General features: G+C 36.5%; 1 protein-coding gene across 1 annotated transcript in view; it reads left to right on the forward strand.

Moving 5' to 3' along the window:
- The first annotated feature begins 5,167 nt into the window (after nt 1-5,167).
- Nucleotides 5,168-21,422, forward strand: part of cmn (calymmin) — a 30,221-nt gene continuing 13,966 nt past the window's right edge. Inside the window, exons 1-16 of the mRNA XM_051666667.1 lie at nt 5,168-5,240; nt 8,895-8,945; nt 10,000-10,050; nt 10,146-10,220; nt 10,331-10,381; nt 10,470-10,493; nt 10,600-10,653; nt 10,741-10,797; nt 13,981-14,028; nt 14,173-14,220; nt 15,119-15,175; nt 15,873-15,920; nt 16,145-16,201; nt 16,292-16,342; nt 17,299-17,355; nt 19,826-20,563. Coding sequence (XP_051522627.1) covers nt 5,168-5,240; nt 8,895-8,945; nt 10,000-10,050; nt 10,146-10,220; nt 10,331-10,381; nt 10,470-10,493; nt 10,600-10,653; nt 10,741-10,797; nt 13,981-14,028; nt 14,173-14,220; nt 15,119-15,175; nt 15,873-15,920; nt 16,145-16,201; nt 16,292-16,342; nt 17,299-17,355; nt 19,826-20,563 — 1,540 coding nt within the window. The remainder of the gene's footprint in view (nt 5,241-8,894; nt 8,946-9,999; nt 10,051-10,145; nt 10,221-10,330; nt 10,382-10,469; nt 10,494-10,599; nt 10,654-10,740; nt 10,798-13,980; nt 14,029-14,172; nt 14,221-15,118; nt 15,176-15,872; nt 15,921-16,144; nt 16,202-16,291; nt 16,343-17,298; nt 17,356-19,825; nt 20,564-21,422) is intronic.

The raw sequence follows: 21,422 nt of genomic DNA on the forward strand, positions 1-21,422 counted from the left end.
GGTCTTTAGTGACCCGAGAAATGTAATGGTGTGACGATGTATTTGTGATTCCATAAATCATACTTTTATTATTTCATATTTGAGTTTATCACAGGATATATATTTCTTTGTTTATTACAAGACAAATGAGCACTACACTGATAAGCCAAAACATTATGACCACCTGCCTAATATCCCCCTCGTGCCACCAAAACAGCACAGACCTGCCGAGGCATGGACCCTACAAGAACCCTGAAGGTGTCCTGTGGTATCTGGCACCAAGATATTAGCAGCAGATCCTTCCTTCATGGATCGGACTTGCTGGTCTAGCACATCCCACAGATGCACAATCGGATTGAGATCTGGGGAATTTGGAGGCCAGGGCAACACCTTGAACTCTTCATCAATGTTCCTCAAACCATTCCCGAACAATGTGTGCAGTGTGGCAGGGTGCATTATCCTAATGAAAGAGGCCACTACCATCAGGGAATACCATTGCCATGAAGGGGTGTACCTGGTCTGCAACGATGTTTAGGTAGGTGTTACGTGTCAAATTAATGTCCACATAAATGGCCGGACCCAGGGTTTCCCAGCAGAACATTTCCCAGAGCATCACACTCCTTCCACCGGCTTGTCATCTTCCCATAGTGCATCCTGGTGCCATCACTTCCCCAGGTATTTGTCACACATGTACACGCTGTACACGCGTTGTAAAAGACAACGGGAATTATCGGACCAGGCAACCTTCTTTCACTGCTCCAAGGTCCAGTTCCAATGCACGCGTGCCAATTGTAGGCACTTTCGATGGTGGACAGGGGTCATCATGGGCACTCTGATCGGTCTGTGACTTCGCAGCCCCATACGCAGCAGGGTGCAATGCACTGTGTTTTGACACATTCCTCCAGTAACCACCATTAAAATTTTCTGTTACTTGTGCCACAGTAGACCTTCTGTCAGTTAGGAGCAGACAGGATAGCCTTTGTTGCCCTCGCACATCGATGATCCTTGGGTGCCAAACACCCTGTCACCAGTTTGTGGTTTGTTCCTCCTCGGACCACTGTCAGTAGGTACTTACCACTGCTGATCAGGAGCGTGGAAGTAATGAATCCTGTTCTGTTATTGGTTGCATCACCTCTTTGATAAATGAAAAATGGAGCCAAACAGATATGATAGAGCATCCTAAAGTAAAAAGAAAACAGCATAGTAGCTCAACTTCTCTTTAGGGTTTATCAGTAAATGGTTTAGTTTATGGGTTTCCTGTATGGTGAATGAGGGTCATATTGATTGTAGCTGTAGTCTAAATGTTTATGCCATGCTATAGCTGCTCAGACAATGCTTATAGTTCCCACAGGCTTAATGTCTGGATTTCTACATTTCACACAAGTGGTTTATGTGTGGTTTGTCATGGTATAGCAACTTATATGAAGTATAAGAATTTTAACGTTTGTACAGACAAGACTGTTATTGCTGAGGAAGTAACATTCTCCAGTATCCAGTTGGTCTGCTAAAATTCTGCTTTATCGTTCAGATTGATCTGTTTCAATTGTGGCTGTTCCAACAGGTAGGTTGCAAAATTATGCTCTCTTCTAAGAAACGTAATTTTGGCCAAACTTTAAAGCAGCATCATCTTTGTGGGGGACACAATCCATGATGCAAAAAAAAAAAAAAAAAAAAAGAAATCCAGACAAGTTGAGTGAAATGCCACATATATTTCATTAAATAGAGAAAAGTATCAATAAACAATTTAATCTAATTAAAATAGATTTTTTTTATACCAAATATGTTTGTATGCTGTGTATTTTTGTGCTTATTATTAGAGTATTGCGTTAACTTAGCAACATGTTAACATCAAACTCTTTAGTAATCAATTGTGTCTAGTCTCCCATAGTATGGAGCCCATTAGAGGACAGGGAGGGAATTTATTTTCTGAAATGGTTTTCTCACGATAGTTTGCATTCCCTCACAAAAACATTTGCGTTCCCTCATAATACATTTTCAGTTCCTTTTGAAAAAGTTTTTTGGTACAACGCAATATTTTGCATTCCCTCCACTAGTTTCTGTTCTCTCGCAATAGTTTGCATTCCCTTTCAAAAAGTTTTCGTTCCCTCACAATCGTTTTTGTATCCTTTGCAATAGTTTGCGTTCCCTTACAAAAGTTTAACGTTCCCTTGCAATAGTTTACTTTCCCTTTAATAGTTTTTGTTCCCTCGCAATAGTTTTTGTTTTGTGTTCCCTTGCAATAGTTTGCATTCACTTTCAAAAAGATTTACATTCCCTCATGATAGTTTGCATTGTCTTGCAAAAAGTTTTACATTCCCTCGCAATAGTTTCCGTTCCCTCAAATATAGTTTGTGTTCCCTTTCAAAAAGTTTTACGTTCCCTCGCAATAGTTTCCTTTCCCTTGCAGAAAGTTTTGTGTTTCCCTCGCAGTAGCTTTATCTGTCCCTTGCAAAAATTAACCATGGTTCAGCTATGGTATCTGTAGTAAATCCATAACATTTACCATGGTTTTACTACAGTGACCATAATTTAACAATGGTATTCATGGTAAAACAATAGTAATAATACAGGAAAACCACAACTTCATGCCAAAATCATTCTGCCAAAAAAAAAAAAAAAAATGGCTAGTTGTACTATAGTAACACCATGGTTAATTTGTGGTACATGTACTTTTTTCTGTATTAGTACTATGATATTACTATAAATATCATGGTTAAAATATGAGTTATGTAGTAAAACCATGGTTCATTTTTGAAAGAGATAGATAAAGTTATTGTGAGGAACCCAAAATAATTGTGAGGAAACAAAACTTATTGTGAGGCAACACAAAACTATTTCAGAAGTATTTGAAAACTATTCTTTGGGCTCTGTACCCGTGGGCTTCTCATGAGGATTGTTATTTGTGTGGCACACCGGCTTGTTGCCTTCGTATGGTTTCAGACTGCCTTTTGTTTGTTAATGACTTTGTGTCAGGGTAGGTCATGGTGATGTAATTTTATGCATCAGTTAAGTGTATGTGAGGTCGGAAAAGAGGAGACTGAGGGTTTAAAGTTTGAGCTTTCAACTCCCCTTGACCTCTTGATTTGAGGATTTAGGTGCAGCATGTGGAATGTCGGTGTTAAGTGAAATACTGCTGGATTTTTCTCTTTTACTTTACCCACTTTGTTGTACTTTCTCATGAGCAGAGATATACATTTAAGTGACATTCTTAGAGGAATATTGAGGGAGGTGAGAGATAATACAAAGCTTATATTGCGATAAGTGACTTTTTTTTTAGATAATTTAACATTTAACAACATTTTAGAGAATTTAACATTTGACTCGAAGATTCAATTTTTTATACTGTTCCACTAAGCCCAAGCCTAAAGCATGTGTATGCACTCAACCTTCCAACCAACTGGCAGATTTGTTCACTAGTTTGAGCAAAACCCTCACAAAATGTATTATTTTATATCTTATTTTCAACAGACATCTACAGTCTGATTAAGGCCACGTCCAGAGTAATCTGCACTAATTCCGTTTTTTTTTAAACCTGTTTTCAGTTTCCTAATGTCGCCATTGTCCAAAGTATGTGGTTATGGAGCCTTTTTGAAAGTCACAGTTTTCAGTGGATGAAAGGTGAATTTAGCTAAATTAGTGAGCTTTCAAATGAAAATGGATTAGTGTGGACATGGCCTTAATCTAGCTCTTGTTTTGGCTTCTATTGGAAAATTGAATTTTTTGCACTGCTGCATATTCTTGTATCTTATTTTTTATTTATTTTTTTAAACATTATCTAAAATTGTATCTGTTATTGATATAGTGATCCCTCAGCATTAAAGGTGCTGTAAGTGATTTTTTCATGGAAAGGTATGCAACATTTTTACTACTCCCTGAAAGATATTAATGAAATAAGTGTCGTGAGATATCTCACCCGTCTCTGTGACAGCTCTAGACTCTGTAAACAACAAACAAAAATATGTCCGCGGTCTATGACGCCTTCTGCCTGTCAATCATTTTGCTAGTTCTCATAGTACTGTAGTTGCAGCGAATTATTGAAGCCTAATGCCATTTTTATGCCCTGCTGCTTATAACAGTTGCCAGTTGAGGGTGCTATTTTGGTGCTGTTGTTTTCGACATTTTGTTGTTTTCTGCTGGTGTCAGTCTCAATAAAGCTAATTTGGTATCTTTGGAGTGCTGCATTTTGAAAAAAGGGGGCGTGGCTAATCCAATTGCTCAGTTTGACATCTTGTGGAAATTGTAGAATGGCTAAAATCACTTACAGCACCTTTAATATCAGACATTAATATAGCAAAATTTCTATTTTTAAAACTGGATTCATTCTAAACCAACCCCCCCCCAACCCCACTTGGAAAGTATTGGAGCGTCACTGTGTGTTTGTGCATTGTGTTTCAAGTACATTAGCGTTTGAGTGACAAGACTCATGTGTACATAGTGTCTGACTGTGAGTTGGTTTTATATTCACTATGTCTAGAAGACCTACGGCGAGACTTTTCGCTACCTAGTGCAGATGCAATGGTTAATTTGAAAAGCATACAGTGAATTCCTGCTTGAACAGCAGCAGTTGAGCTTTGTTTAACATTCACATAGGAACATTTTCAAATAAAAATGTTTCATTGACACCTGATTTTACTTCTATCATCTGAAACATATGTGACATCAGACAATTTCCTTGTAAACTGATTGAGTCAAAAAGTACATTTCTAGAAAGTATGATTAGATTCTAAATTAACAACTGACAATCAGACAGTAATCAGCTAATTTGTAATCGATAATATAAATATGGAAAGGGGTTATTTTGTGACGATGACCAGCTGATTGTACATTGTTCTGATTATTACACAGCTACTTAGCAAATAAATACATAAATATATAGAAATCAAATACTGTTTTGAGTGATACAAGGGACTTGAAAATTGTACAGCTATGTAGAAAATCTTAATTCAATAATTCAACCTTATTCAACCAGTTATTTAGCACATTTATAAAGTTTTATGGTACCAAAGAGGGGGGGAATGAAAGTTGCTGTCTTTATTTGGGTGGCCCATAGAGGAGGTGCTGCTGGCCACTGAGGGGTTTATAAAGCTCAGCTCAGTGCTGTATGTGCATTCTGTTAATGAAGCTGTACATCTTGGGTCATTTGTTTTTCAGTCTCTTTTCTTGATTCTTTCATTTAGTCGTCTGCATAATGTTGAGATGGACGCTTCAGCGGATGCTGTTATTTCTTTGGATGACAAGAGTGACTCTTCAAGGTGGTACAGGTAAGAGTGCAGATAAGAAAACAAAGTATATCTGTTACTTAAACACTATGTTGTGATTTGGAGGAAGTTTTGCTTGAATGTCTACAGTTGCCAACAGTTCATTTTTTAAGAACTGCATTTTTTCCTTAATTTGTTGAGGAACAAAAGAGGTTTTCTGCATCATAAGGTGCTCTTGGTGTAGATATAGACATAAAGGTATTAAATGACACCACAGAAATGTATTCCCCCATTTTTGATACAAATGGTGTTCTTTAATTGGGATTCTTTGGGTATCCAGTTCCATAACCATTTTTACATGCATTTCATAAAGACACAGTGGTAACACTTTATATTAAGCCAGTATATCGTATGTATTATAAAGTATTCTTAATGGATTATTATAAAGACATCCAGAATGCCTTATAATTACATCTTTTAAATAAGTGTACCCACAATTATATTATAATACTAACCTATTTTTGGTTGTACCTTTAACTAGTATAATACATTATAATCAGTGTTGTGTGTAATCTGACTACAAAAGTAGTTACTGTAATCTAATGACTTTTTAAGTCAAAAAGTAGTGTAATGCTTTACATTTTAATTTCTTGTAATCAGATTACAGTCAATAACTTTCAGTTAATTACTTTGAAGTACAATACTTGGGGATACAAATCCTTCTAAAAATATATTATGTATAATACATTTAAAATATGAATTATTATGTTCATATGTACATCTGTTTGCATTTCCGTAACAGCTGAAGTGTGAGACACAATGAACATTTTCTGTGAAAAGTGTTTTAGTAAGTAACTTAAAAGTAATTAGTAATGTGATTACAATTTATAAAAAATAACTTACCCAACACTGACTATAACGCATGATATAACACATGAAATCAGGTGCTGATCATTTATTACACTTAATAATTACATACTGGGGTTATAATTATTCACAACAGTATACAAGTGATAATCAGGTGTTTATAATTTATGATTAAGAATATACAATACATTATTCTGTATATACAGGCAGTCAAGTGTTGTTGTCAAGACATTTAGACATTTAATTGATCAGACTCTAGCGTTTGTCTATCCTTGCCACCAATTTTTATTTTACCTCAATATCACAAATTAAGACTAATAATGTTTTAAGCAAACTTTCATTGTCTTCTGTTTCAATAATTTTTCCACATTTGTGGTCTTCAACTTGTTCATAAATGGTTAGAAACACGATTGAAAAGGTGATTGATTTTTGTATAACAATCTTTTTTGTGTGTGTGTAATTGTTCTGCAAATGTACTTGTACCACTAATACTTACACATTTTGGATGTCTTATTTGAAACAGTAATTTCAGATCATTACTAATTAGCTAATCAGTAGAACAAGGTGTGCTAAATAAAAGAGAAAACCAAAGCGTGGCATGTAAGTGGTACTTTAGGAAAGGATTGAGAAACATCGTACTAGTTAACATACAGTAGAATAACGGATTTTTCGTTAAACAATTTTTGTCACCTATTGCTACATAATAATCTAATAGTTAATGCTCAAATATATAAATGTACACAAGAAGAATTACACATTCAAGGTATCCAATATCTGTGCCTAAGTACATGTTCAATTCCTGAAAATCCTCACGGCATTTCGTGAAACATCTTTTCTCTGCCAAAGGCTTCTTAACACCAAATCAAAGCGAGTGAGGTTTCCTGCAGGGCCCGTCTGAAAGTAACATCTCACTGTGAGAATGAGATTTTATTACATGTACACAGTCGCTCTGTTGATGCTCTTCCCCCACTGTCTCCATCCATGGCCTTGTGCCATCCACCTAAAATCTTCAGCCAACAGCATGGCATTACACAGCAGTTTCATTTGTACACACTTTACCAAGAAAAACAGAGTAAATTGTTCAAGGAAATAACGATAAATCATGAACTTCGATTTCAAGTGAACAGAAATATAAAGCACTTTATTTATCTTGGCAGTTGTAAGAATGCTGCTTAGAACTGATATTATGTATATGAAAAAAAATTTTTTTAAATATTGATATAGCAATGTGTATATGTTACCAACCAACTGGAGCATCCAGGAGTCTCAGCTCTCTATTTTGTTTGCTTACGTATTATTCTACACTTATATAATGTTGATATTTTCTTGATATTCTTTTATTTCTTTTATTTAGGGGCTTTCAACTGTTTAAACATGCATGGTAATTAATCGAATTAATCATAATTAATTGCATATATTAATATTTGGCCACCAAATAAAGATAATTCAGTATAAATAAATAATACATAATAATTCAAATAATCCTAAATATAATTTGTACATAATATAGATATCCAGATTGAAATAGATTGCATTATTGTAGCAGGCGAGTTAAGCATTGAATAGTCAATACAAAAAGTGGTTTTAGAACTCAATATATTGTTTGTTTTATTCCCATGTCATTAAACATAAGCCTACAGTCAACATCAATCCATTTTGCAATTGAGTTTGTTAATCGGTCCTGTTCTCCATCTGCATTATTTTTAATTGTCAGTATATGTACATGTGCATCAGACGGACGCTTTTAGAGCATCTTACTGGTTTTAGCATCATAAACTCTGCATTTTAGGACTCTGTATCAAGTTAAAAGTAGTTGAAACTTTTGCTCTTGTTATGTGGCTGCACTGCTTGTGAGGTTTATTGAGGCGCGCTAACTGCCCCCTGCTGACGCGCCTCATAAAAAAAACAAAGTTACATGTACTTTAGTCTCTCATAGCCAGACCTATGACTACGACATAGTTGGCAGTCGCTCCGAGATGTGTTGTGTGGGTTTTATTGGCCACGGTTCTCTGATTGGTGGATCTTTCTCTGCTGTACCATGAGTAATGTAGATGTTTACCATGAATTCCACTATCAAACACGATTGTTAAACAATGAAGTTGAAATAACACAGATGGATGGATTCAACAGAAGCATATACCATCCATCGATGAACAACCTCGTAGCTCACGGTAGGTCTGTCTTTAAAGATTTATAAGTTATCATTGAATATCAATTCGTCTATGGTATAAATGAATGGGATTTTTACTTCCGGAACCAGACTGTTGCGCTCTATTGGCCAAGAACAGAAATGCAATCTAACTGACATGTAAAGGGACCAATCACAGTTGGTTCACTTCACAAGGTTCACCAATCATAACGCTGAACCTTGTGAATGCAACTCTGCTTCCAGGCGGACTGATGAAACATCCTGTGTGCGTCACCTCATGGAAGTTCCATCAAACCTGCCAATCAGATTTTCACCAATTGTTCGAGAAAGCGTTTTCCTGTTTTGTGTGCTATAAGCATCAGACGGTTAGTGCACAGACTGTGGGCGGTCTGTGGGGGCGTGCTGTCTGAGGCTGAGACTACATATACTTTATGCTTGAATTGTTCCGATGATTGGAAAATATATATTTTTATTACAGAATTTACATATGGGTCAAGAGGCATAATTAATTGTTCATTTTTGTTAACGGGTTATTTTTTATATAATTAATCACACTAAATCAACAAGTTAAATTGACAGGCCTACATTTATTTGAACTGAATATTTCTTTATTTTTTTTTTATTTTAATTTTTTTAAATTGGACAGCTGACTGATCTGCTGTAGTCTATCCTCTGATTTTACAATGTCTCTTTTATTTCAGGGTACAAACCTCAGAATGCAAATGGTGGTGCAGCACAAATGCCACCCAGAGGTAATTTTAATCATTGTATGTTCATGTAACACATACTGTATCAAGGCAGGATTAGTTACATGATTATTATCCCAACAGTATCAGAATTATGTATTAATTTTGAAGTAATCATGAAATTATCTTGAAATATTTAACTTGATTTTCTGAGTGCTTTAATTTTAAAGTTATTTCGAAAGTTCCCGTGAAGTGCCTTGACGAGTGCAGTTTGATTTGGTGTTTTGACGTATTTCCTACTGAAACAGGAAGTGAAGGCAGGACATGTTGAACGACTCGTCCGATTTTTTAAAATAGCTAAGGCTTTAGTTTACAGCCACACACACACACACACACACACACACACACCCCTTTCCACTGTGCTGCTTATGTCAGAGCCATTTACCGGGAAAACTTGAGAAGTGATCTCAATACCGGCCAGTTTTTCCAAAGACGTGAGAATAAAGATCTAACTGACTACATTAATCCATAACCAACCCACAAATGCACACAGCACAATCATGGTCTTTGCTTACGACGAGGCTGGAGCCGTTGTGCAAGTCCAATGCAGATGAATGAGAAACAAGTGAGGAAAAGATCCCAATATCTCAATGTTTTGAATCACAATACACGTAAACATAAAGAATAAAAAACACTCACTCGAGCTGTACATCCCGAGGAACCTCCGGCTGCACAAAAAATATAAATAAGAAAACGTTTGTGGGCTGGTTATGGATTAATGTCAGTTAGATCATCGTTTGGTTCTCAAGTCTCAAAAAAAAAATTTTTTTTTAATTATTTAACACAGATCTTTGCATTATTGGAGAAAAATCCACTATTAATTCTTCACAAAATTCTGTGAGTGCGTTATTAAAGATTTGTTTGTTTACTGGTTTTGTCATATGGCTCAGGTTATGGAAGCCCACCTGCCGTAGCCCCTGAAAATAATGGTGAGCCCACTGATAAACCAATATCAACCAGTAGTGTTTATCTAGCTCTAGTGGCAATATAACTTGTTCATTAATTAAGTGGCATGTATGATTGCTCCTTCATTGCCTCATCCTTCTTGAATCTCCTGCAGGTCAGAGTGATTCTCCTCCGGTAGCAAATGCACATGGAGCTCAATTCAAAGGTACATCTGATTTGCTGTAGAGTCTGTGACACTGATTTTTTGCTGTGTCTACCTCATATGTATTATATATATAATTTTTTTTTTTTTTTTGTAAGGTTATGGAACTTCAGCTGCAGCCGCACAAAATGCCTATGGTGCAAAGTCCGATGGTAATGCATATGCAGGAAAGAGTAAGTACATTGATTTTATTACTGTAATAGTGACAAAATGGAGTCTTGATGTTTTATGAGTTGTTTAATTGTTTATAATAATAATTATTATTATTATAAATATTCAACAGACTATGGAGCTGTGCCTGCTGGATCACATGGACAAGGGGCCAAACCCAACGGTATGTCAATAGACACACAGACAGACAGAGAGATAGACAGACAGACACTAGAATAAAGTTTTTATTCTATTTCATTCTTTATTTTCAGGTTATCCTGCTAACAAAGGTACAGGTAAATATCACTCAAGGAAAGCGGGAAACAGTAAGATATATTTAGTGAAGACAAATGTCAGGCTGTTTTGAATGACACCATCACGCATCTGTCTCCTGTCATTCAGGTGCTTATGGGACAAAACCAAATAAACCCATATATGGAGGCCGTCCCCCATATGGTATGAACTGCCTGTTGCTCTAGTAGACGTGTTCACTTCTGTTTTTCTCTTTATGGCCATGTAATGTGTTTGTATCTCTGTTTTCAGGTGGCATTGGAATGGGTATGGGAATGATGAATCAGCACGCTGTGAAACAGAGAGGAGGTATGTGATCTGTAATCTATGACAGACACTTACAGAAATCATTATACCCTTATAAAAAAACTGCATTTTCATTTTGTATATATATATATATTTTTTTTATGGAACTGTATAAGTTGGATATATCTGAAAATGCAAAATAAATAAATATATAAAAGTCTCATTAAGAGCTAAAATTCTTGGCATAAGTAATTTTGAATAATATTTCAGTACTATTTCTTTAAAAAAATCTTTTTAAATATTGTAAAAACTTTTGTCCACCAAACCAAAAGTCAGGTGGTGTAACCAACATGCAGTTTTGACAAAAAAACAAAACAGAAACCCTCATGTCTGTGTGTGATGTTTAATATTAGATATCTTGAGATATTTATGAAAAGGCACATTTTGTTCAGGTCATATGGTGTAACCCTGAGAAAACATCTTTATATTTGTGACTCAAAAATACATTATATTTGTAAAACATATTTTTGAAAACATGTTTGAAACCTATTTTTGAAAGTAAAGATTAAGTTGTGTACACTCAAGTGTATTCAAGATGTATGAAAATTATTTTAGTTCCTATTACTTGATGGTTACACCATTTGACTTTTTTTATTTCTAGTTCAAAAATGTATGAAACCAATTGGACACAAGTATTTCTATAGATTTGATACATGTGTTCCACACTAGATTTTTTAAAGATTTCTCATTTTCATTTTCTCAGACAACCTTATTTGTCCATGACCCATATACAGTACAGGACACTTTTGCACACTTTAAGGTGCACTCAGTATATATATATATATATATATATATATATATATATTCTCATTAAAAGAGTTGTACTCCTTAAGACATGAATTGTAATTAAGCTGTTTTATTCTACATGGAGAGGGTCCCCTCATGGAGGCTGCCATCTTATGATCACATGACAGTCAAATACTACTCACTTATTCTTAGTAACCGCCCTGTTATTGGAAACTTTCACTCATTGCTTAAAGTAATCCTGGCTGACTGCAAGTAGTGAAGTTCTACAATGGTATTGCAACTGAAAACTAGATAAAAAAGTTTGTCAAGACAAACTTTGATGTTGGCTTGAGAAAGCCTAGCCTGAAAGTTTGAATTAGTTGTAAAAGCTTGAAGTTTGAAGGTTTTAAGTTTGAATAGTTACAAGTTTAAATAGTAGTTTTAAAAGTTCAAAGTTTAAAGATTATAAGACCATTCAGTCTATCAGATAGATAGATAGATAGATAGATAGATAGATAGATAGACAGACAGATAGATCATTTGGTTGCAAGGCAGTTTCCAAGGTGATACTCAATAGGCTCCTTGCTACCCTGAGTCCAATGAAGGAAACCAGAAGTCTTTATGTTGTTCTGGTGCAGAGATATGTGATTTGTTACTTGGTTGATAGGGTAACCCCATCTGGTTGTTAGGCAGTTACCAAGGTGATACTCAAAAGGCTCCTTGCTACCCTGAGTCAAAAGAATGAAACCGGAAGTCTCTATGATGTTCTGGTGCAGAGATATATGATTAGTTACTTGGTTGCTAGGGTAACCCCATCTGGTTGCTAGGCAGTTAACAAGGTGATACCCAAAAGGCTCCTTGCTACCCTGAGTCCATTGAACGAAACCAGAAGTGTCTACAATGTTCTGGTGCAGAGATATGTGATTTGTTACTTGGTTGCTAGGGTAACCCCATCTGGTTGCTAGGCAGTTAGCAAGGTGATACTCAAAAGGCTCCTTGCTATCCTGAGTGAAATAAGTCAACCCGGAAGTCTCTACAATGTTCTGGTGCAGAGATATGTGATTTGTTACTTGGTTGCTAGGGTAACCCCATCTAGTTGCTAGGCAGTTACCAGGGTGATACTTATCAAGGCTACTTGCTATCCTGAGTGAAATAAGTCAACCCGGAAGTCTCTACAATGTTCTGGTGCAATGATATGTTTTGTTACTTGGTTGCTAGGGTAACCCCATCTGGTTGCTAGGCAGTTACCAAGGTGATACTCAAAAGGCTCCTTGCTACCCTTAGTCAAATGAAAGAAACCCGAAGTCTCTATGATGTTCTGTTGCAGAAATATGTGATTTGTTACTTGGTTGCTAGGGTAACCCCATCTGGTTGCTAGGCAGTTACCAGGGTGGTACTTAACATGGCTACTTGCCATCCTGGGTGAAGTAAGTCAATCCAGAAGTCTCTATGATTTTCTGGTGCAGAGATATTTGATTTGTTACTTGGTTGCTAGGCAGTTACCAAGGTGATACTTAACATGGCTACTTGCCATCCTGAGTGAAATAAGTCAACCCGGAAGTCTCTACGATGTTCTGGTGCAATGATATGTTTTGTTACTTGGTTGCTTGGTAAGCCCATGTGGTTGCTAGGCAGTTACCAGAGTGATACTTAACATGGCTCCTTGCCATTCTGAGTGAAATCCTGAGATACCCATCTTAGTGATTTTGAATGGAAGTCAATGATGTTTGGTTGCTAGGGTGCTCTAAATGGTTGCTAGGGCGTGGCTAAGTAGTTTCCATGATGATACTTGAAGACTGATTGCTCACCCAATTCAAACAAGCCAACTCTCATGTCTGTAGGATATTCTGATCAGGAGATATCCATCTAAGCCATTTTGAATGGCAGTCAATGGGTTTTGGTTGCTAGGGTGCACTAAATGGTTGCTAGGTTGTATGCAGTTGCTAGGGTGTTAAAGTGATGGAGTGAAAGAAAGAATAAAAAGAGTGGAGTGATGGAAAGATAGAACAGAGAGTGATGGAGTGACAGATAGAAAGTATGAGTGGTAGAGTGGAATCTTCTAAAGGAGTTATTACAGGGAAAAGTTTTCACACCTTGAATGGGAGTCAATTTAGAATCAGTCCTGTTTGGAAGTCCGATACGGGAATACCGGAAGTCTGATCAGTTAGAAAAGATATAGCAATCCGTGTCAGACCAGTCTGAAGGTCTGTGGTGAGTTTGGTGCATGTAGCTTAAAAGCTCTAGGAGGAGTTAGAGTCAGAAATGTTAGTCTCGGAAGAATAATAATACATTTAAATAGAATATCAGTATGTTGGCTTTCTCAAGCCAACATATCTATTGTGTTTGAATTATGCTGCATCTTGTTTTTTGAATGATGCTGCATCTTGTTTTTAGGGCAACACTGTCCTTTATGTCTTAAACTATATCACACTGTAGTATTGTGTGATCTCATGGTTACAGGTTACGGAAATGGTAATGGATATGGCTACAGAGCTCTGTCTTATGGAGGTGAGTTTAATTTTGCTTTCTAATGAAAGAAAATCTTATTAAGAATTTGTATAGCTAACATTGTGCTTTTTTTTTTTTTTAAATGTAAAACTGGTCTCATTGTGTGTTTACTTTTATTAAAAGTCTATTTAATGTAATTTCAAGGCCCCAGCAATTTAATGGGCACTCATCCTCAAAATGGAGCCGGTGTAGGTGAGTCTGTTGATTAATACCTAACTGAAAGACTGTCACTGCAGTATTCTTCACTATAACTCTTTTCTGTTGACACTGTTTTTAAAGTTGTGATGAAACAGAATTTGCGACCGATCTTTTCTTCTGTATTGTGACATGCATCCAAGTGGAATGGCTTATTTTTACTTGGTTTTATTCATTGGTTGTTGATTGGATTATAAAAAGTTGCTGTTGCATACCAGAACGGAGGCAGATCTGAATGTGAGCTTGCGGTTGAGACACACACACACACACACACACACACACACACACCCACTAACTACTCTGCTGGTTGTGTTAGCACCGGAGAAACTGAGCAGCAATCTCTGATTAATGAAAACAAGCGAGTCAAAGCACTTTGAATCACAACACAATTAATATTAAGAGGAAAAAGAACACTTACACCCTGCCTACCCCTGGCGCATCGCCCGTGACCGGGGTGTGAGCGAGGCATGACGCCGGGTTACCAGACTTGACATGACACGTATTTCAGGCTCTAGCTCAGACTGCTCTCTTAAAATTTAGGAGCATAATCAGTCAATTACACACTAGTTATTACCGTTGGCTGACTGGTAATGTAATAAAAAATGTAATCATGCAATCCATAAAAAGTAAATGTAATCTTATAACACCCATTTTAAAATTAAGTTATTCAATCTAATTATAAGCAATTGCTTTTTATAATCTTATTACAAAAATCAGATTACGTGTAATCTGTTACTGCCCAACACTGTCTGTCTGTAGCAGTTGTAAATAAAATGTTGTCATTTTAAATGTATTGAATAGTATAGGCTTGAGTTTTACTTAAAGACAGATGCAACCTAGTCCTTGGTGGGCACATCAGGTCTGAATGTCTAATGAATGTCCACCTCACCTACAGGATATAATGTACCTGCTGGATACCCCAACAGTGGAGCAGCCAAAGCACTTAAACCAGGTACATATAGTTTCATTTAGGCCACGTTCACACTAACACATTTTTGTTTGAAAACGCATTGATTTTGCAAGGTTTCAGCTCTGATCCACACTGGAACTTGTTTTCCGACAAAAGAAAACAGAGTGTTTTAAAAACACTCTCCATTACCGTGTACTTTGGAAAGCTATGAGTTTTCCATCGAAAATGGATTTGTGTGGATGTGGCCTTAAAGGTGCTGCAAGCGATTTTTTTCATAGAAAAGTATGCAAAAAAATGTTCCTACTCCCTGTACGATATTAATGAAATAAGTGTCGTGAGATATCTCACCGGTCTCTGTGACAGCTCTAGACTCTGTAAACAGCAAACAAAAATGTGTCCGCGGACACCAGACATTAACGCTTTTCACCTGTCAATCATTTTGCTCGTTTCCATTTAAAGTGGATCATTGAGGCTATGAATTAAGTTGAGGGTGCTATTGTGCCACTGTTTTGTATTTGAATTTGACAGCCACAGGAACAAACAATGCTGCTGTTTTGCTCGGTTTTTGTCTCAAAATGATCTTTGGAGGGCGGGTTTTGGAATGAGGGGGCATGGATAATTCAACGGCTCAGTCACGTGAAAGCTTCAGACTGCTAAATCGCTTACAGCACCTTTAAGCTCCATATTCCTAAACTGAAGGAACCAGCTATAAACTGATTTGGGCTGGTTATGTTATCAGGATATGGTGGATATCCTACTGGAGGAGCAGCTAAAGGTCCTAATGCAGGTAAAATATTGAACTACTTTATTTAATTTGATTCAACAGTGCTATTATTCTAAATGTGTTTCTTGTTTTTTTTATCTACAGTACACCATGTCACCAAGTGGTAGACTTCTATTTGTAAACTACGCATTATGGGGGGAAATAACTAATTAAATGAACTGAGGATCTCTTTAATAGACACTTTAGCAGATATTTAGTTGATCTAAAGTGTATTTTTCTCTTATTAGGCTCCTCTCTAGGATATATGGGGTATCCCAGTGGTGGGGCCAAGGGACCTAAACCAGGTAAACTTAACTGTGTGTGATAAAGGTTTTTAATGTTTGTGTGTGTTGTGCCTATGATTTGAAACTCTTGCGTGTGGGGTTCCTCCATAGGATATGGTGCTAAGGCTGGAACCTCAGATGGACAAAGAGCCAAGCCTAATGGTAAATTACAAGATTGTGATTATTACTATTATAAAACAGATAGTTCAACCTAAAATCTGATAGGAAGAGCGACATTTAATGGATTTTTTTAATAATGTGCCAATTTTGTGTAGCCCTCAGTTAGGTGAATGATCTATACTGTACTGCATTCTAACCAGGCAATGCAATAAAGCAAGTTTTTATTCTAACAGCTATGACCACTATAAGCAACAAGCAACAGGATAATTTTTCGATTGCTTGGTTTTTATTTCTACAGACCTCTCATTGGCCCAAAATCCCGCTCCTCATAACTGTACATTAAACATCAAATATGTTTTGAGTGATTTTAATTGTAACCTGTCGCACAGCAGTGTCATGTTCAGTGTGGACAGACAGATTGCTAGTTGCTGCAATCTTAACACATTGGTTAGGACACAGTAAAAATGGTGTTACTTACCGGAAGTATTGTTAATTAGGGGCCAAGAAACTATTGGATAGTTTTTGTCACACTCAGCATTTATCATGCCAAATTTGTGGTCTCCATGTTATACCTTCAAGCCCCTACCAACAGTTACAATTTTAACATACATTTTAGCTTAGATTCTAGAAATAGAATCGTTTTTTCCTTTCTCTAATTCCTTCTGTTGAGTTCAGTGATGCCGAATCATCGTAATGTATCTGCTGCCATGCTTCGCCCCAAAATTGCTACTTGCAGCTATATTTGTGGTAATTATTACTAATGCATTTAATTATTTCCTGAACATTGGTGTTACTAAACTCTTGTCCACTTCGATTCATGCCTAATAACAACACATAATATTCACTATCAATGTACAGCCTTCGTAGCGGAATGCTTTTGGTTTTACAGCACAGCCACATAAAAAAACTGAAGCAATGGAAGTTATATATAGTGCCTGTGACCTGTACAGCAAAAAACTAATAAAAACCAGAATTATGAATACTTATGTGATCTATAGGTTATGGTGTTTCTGGCGGTATGTCGAAAGGACCTTATACTAAAGCTGCTAATTCAGGTAAAATATATCATTTTATTGCATTGAACTGTATTTTTGTTATGAGCATCAGGAAACAAATGGCTATGGGTCTGTTCCAAAACGTAGTGAGCTGCCTTGTAGCCTCCTACATACATGTCCATCTACCTTCTATTGCAGTGTCCTCATAGATATACATATTTAGATACCTTATTAGCAGCTGTTCCAATGGACCGCTATATGTTGGCGTGTCCACCATATTGGAACGGCCAGGAGCCGTTTGTCAACACATGAAAGCATACAGTCCGCAACAGTCTGGAGTATTTTCCAGCCGACGTTCACATTATCTGATTTTCCATAAACATTGGGCAACATTTTAGATGATATAAAATTCCAAATTATACTGAATATTGGTAAAAATCAGAGCACTGTCTGATGATAAAGCTTCAAATATATAAGTGGTGATCATAAACGCAGTGGGATAGATGGGTCATAACCATAAAGGAATCCAGCTCCAAAAACATTCATAATATGTTTGCTTATCATGAATTAGTTTTTTAATCTAACATCCAAAATATTATATAACATCAATATTAAGGTCATATTATTACACATAGTAAGTTGTATTTATATATAGAACTTTTCAGAGTTTGATGTTAGTAAGTTACTGTAAATAAATCTTACTTGATGCAATTTCCTGCCTTCACTTCTAAAACTGTTTTTTTTTTTTTTTTTTTTTTTACATAGTAAACTGCAAATAAAGTCGTCTACAAATGAAAATGACATGGCAAACATACTGAAAATTAGCATCCGGTCAGTCAATTCATTACACGATGAAATATTTCCACACAAAAGCAGTTTATGCAGCGGTCTGAGGCTTCTTCTCCATTCTCTTGCATTCAAACAGCTCTCCTTGTTGACCGTTCCAAGATGGCGCCGCAGTTGACGTTTTTAAATTAGCCGAATAAGGCATCTACGTATGTACATCTATAAGTATCCTAAACTATATGGAAACTCATAAGATTAGTCATAAATTGCATAGGCAGCAACTCCATGTGTCATTCAAATAGTGCTCCTCGACTTGCATTTCAATACAGGGGACGCGAGAGGAACAACACGATATTCTAATGAGCATCACAGTTCACGTATCATTTTTACAAAAAAATGTAAAGATACTTTTCAGTATTAAATGGATTTTAAGTACATTTGCATTTTCTGTCTTTATGTCCACCACCTTGAATATTTTTTTCCACCGAGCTTATCACGGTGCATTCTGAGATTAACTACCCAGGGAAGGATACATATGATGATACCTTAGAATTTGGCCAAAACTTGACATCTTAGAAGGCAACATAATTAAGATACGTACATTTTGGAACAGTCTTCACTTCGGGAGGACACCTATGAAGCCTTAAAGTGATAGTTCACCCAAAAATGAAAATGCTCTTATTATTTACTTGCCCTCATGTTATCCCAGGTGTGGATGACTTTCTTTCTTCAGCAGAACACATTTGAAGAAAAATAGGAAAATATCTTAGCTCAGTAGGTCTTTAAAATGCAAGTGGATGGTGATCTGACCTTTGAATCTCCAAAAAGAACAGACAGTCAGCATAAATATCTTCTGTACGACTCCACTGGTTAAATTAATGTCTTCTAATGTGAAACGATCGCTTTTGCTGCAAAAAAAGCCAAAATTAATCATGCAAATTTTGCTCTGCAGTGTCCCAAACCTCTGTGTCTTTTCTGAAGCACACTGATGTGCGCTGCGGCAATTCGCGTGAAATCACGCTTCTTTCACCCACACAGATACACGTTCAAGTTATGAGAGGCATATTTAGTGCTTGATTTCTACCCGCATTTTGTGGGTGGGAGAATGTTAATATCAAGTCCTGACATGCTTACTGCTGCTGACCGGAAGTGATGATTTATATTTAAAAAAGTACTTAAATATTGATCTTTTCTGGAGCAAAAGCAATCATTACACTTTAGAAGACATTCATTCAACCAGTGGAGTCATATGGATGATCTTTATAATGACTGTCTGTTCTTTTTGGAGCTTCAAAGGTCTGATCACCATCCACTTGCATTTTAAGAACCTAATGAGCTAAAATATTTTTCAATTTTTCTTCAAATGTGTTCTGATGAAGAAATTCACACACACTTGGGATGGCATGAGGGTGAGTAAATGATGAGAGAATTTTCATTTTTGGGTGATCTAACCCTTTAAAGTCACTAGGTTCTGGAACGGACCCTAGGTTTATGTGGCTTCAATTTCTGTGCACTCTTGTTGTCACACAATCTCTTTTTTTTTAAACTTCCTTGCAACCAGGGCATTTGAAACAGCATTAGTAAGCAACATAATTTTATTTACCTTCTCGTGTTTTTGTAATTTGTCGTTTAGTAATAAAGGTATGTTTATGCGTGTTTGTTATTTGGGTGATCTACGTGAAATGCGAGTTTTCATTGCCATTGAGTTTTGTCAGTTTGTAGTAAAATTGCTTTGGTTTTCTAGGATATGTCCCTATGACAAATGGAAAGGGAGGTGTTTCCAGTAGCAAGGGATCTAAAGGGCACACTTTTAACCCTGAAGCATCAAGTCGTCTCCCAGTAACATCTAACACCAAGGGTGTAAGTTTACCATTCATTGAACGTGAGCCAAGAACAGGATTACCTCTAGCACCAAAACCAACTCAAGGCCTTCCACCAGTTCTGCAACAAATGAAGGGACCAAGATCACCACTTCCACAAGGCAAAGCCCCCAAACCTGTGGCAGCTCAGCTTGCTCCAGTTGCTTCAATACCTCAAGGAAAGGGTCCAAAGCCATTTTGGCAGGGTCCAGCCTCTTATAAACCAGCTAAAGCTTATAAACCTGTAGCACCTGCACCTGTTGTTCCACAAAGCAAGGCTCCAAAACCATTTGCACCTATAGTCCTTCATGGAGAAGCTCTTGCTGCACCAGAGTCAGCTCATTTTCCTCAAGGTAAAGCTCCAAAACCGTTTCCTCAAGCTCCACTAGCGCTGGAGCAAGTCATTCCACAGGAACTGAACTTCAGACCAGCGGAACCACAACCAATGACTCCACACGCTGGTATTTCTTCACCGGAGTCTCTAGTACCAATTCCACAATTTAAAGCTCCAAAACCAGCTGTTCCTCAACCAATTTCAGAGACACAACAAACCAAGATTCCACCAGCTCTTCAACCAAACCCAGCTTTGCCTCAATTGAACAAACCAACAACAAATAATCCTGGTAAATACTTTTTTCATACTTGTTCAAGTTTTTACTTAAAATATATGTCAAATGTCGGTTTTATCTTAAAATGGTGAAAGGGTGTACCAAAAGCACTAAACAGTCTGGCTCTATTTTCATGAGAGTACTAATTATATGCCCAATTTTCGTGCTAGAGCAAAGTGCAAGTGGGCGTAGGGTAGAGTGCTTGCGCTGTCTGTGGGTGTATGTGTGCAAACGGGGTGCATTGTATGTTAATGAAGTGGTTCAAAAGCAATTTGCTATTTTCATAACCTAAATAATAAAGTCTAGAAAGAAAATTAAATGGTTTGAGAACCAACAAACCATTCTGTGGCAACATGTTATTTAGGTTACATCCTGTCTTTATTTTTCATTTTTTAAATCTTTTCTATTACTTCATGTGTAATCTGTAAGACTCTTTAATCTTTGTCATGTATGAACCCCTTTCATACCCTTTTCTCTGTTCTATTTAAGCATGTTTAATAAAATGCTGTCCCTTCTACTAAAACCCTAACTTTAATTGGAGGCATTATCCAAACAATTTCTTTTCATGTGTTGAATGAATTTAAAACATTTTAAAAACCTCTGTTAGGACAATAATGGCATCTTGGTTACAGAAGTAATTTTCAAAGGTTTTGAGTAACTAACTGTTACTCAACATGGAAAACACTGATGACATGCATGTACTGTATTTTTATTTGTAAGATAATTGTTGTTATTTAGGAAATTAGGAATAGGGATTGGACAATTTTTGTATAGTAATTCATTAAAAAGTAACTAATCTGTTTGTAATGTGACACACAATTTATAATGTAATATAATCTAATTACCAGTACTTGATTTTTGTAATAATCTGATT

The sequence above is a fragment of the Myxocyprinus asiaticus genome, chromosome 32 (assembly GCF_019703515.2).
Source record: "Myxocyprinus asiaticus isolate MX2 ecotype Aquarium Trade chromosome 32, UBuf_Myxa_2, whole genome shotgun sequence".
Classification (NCBI taxonomy): domain Eukaryota; kingdom Metazoa; phylum Chordata; class Actinopteri; order Cypriniformes; family Catostomidae; genus Myxocyprinus; species Myxocyprinus asiaticus.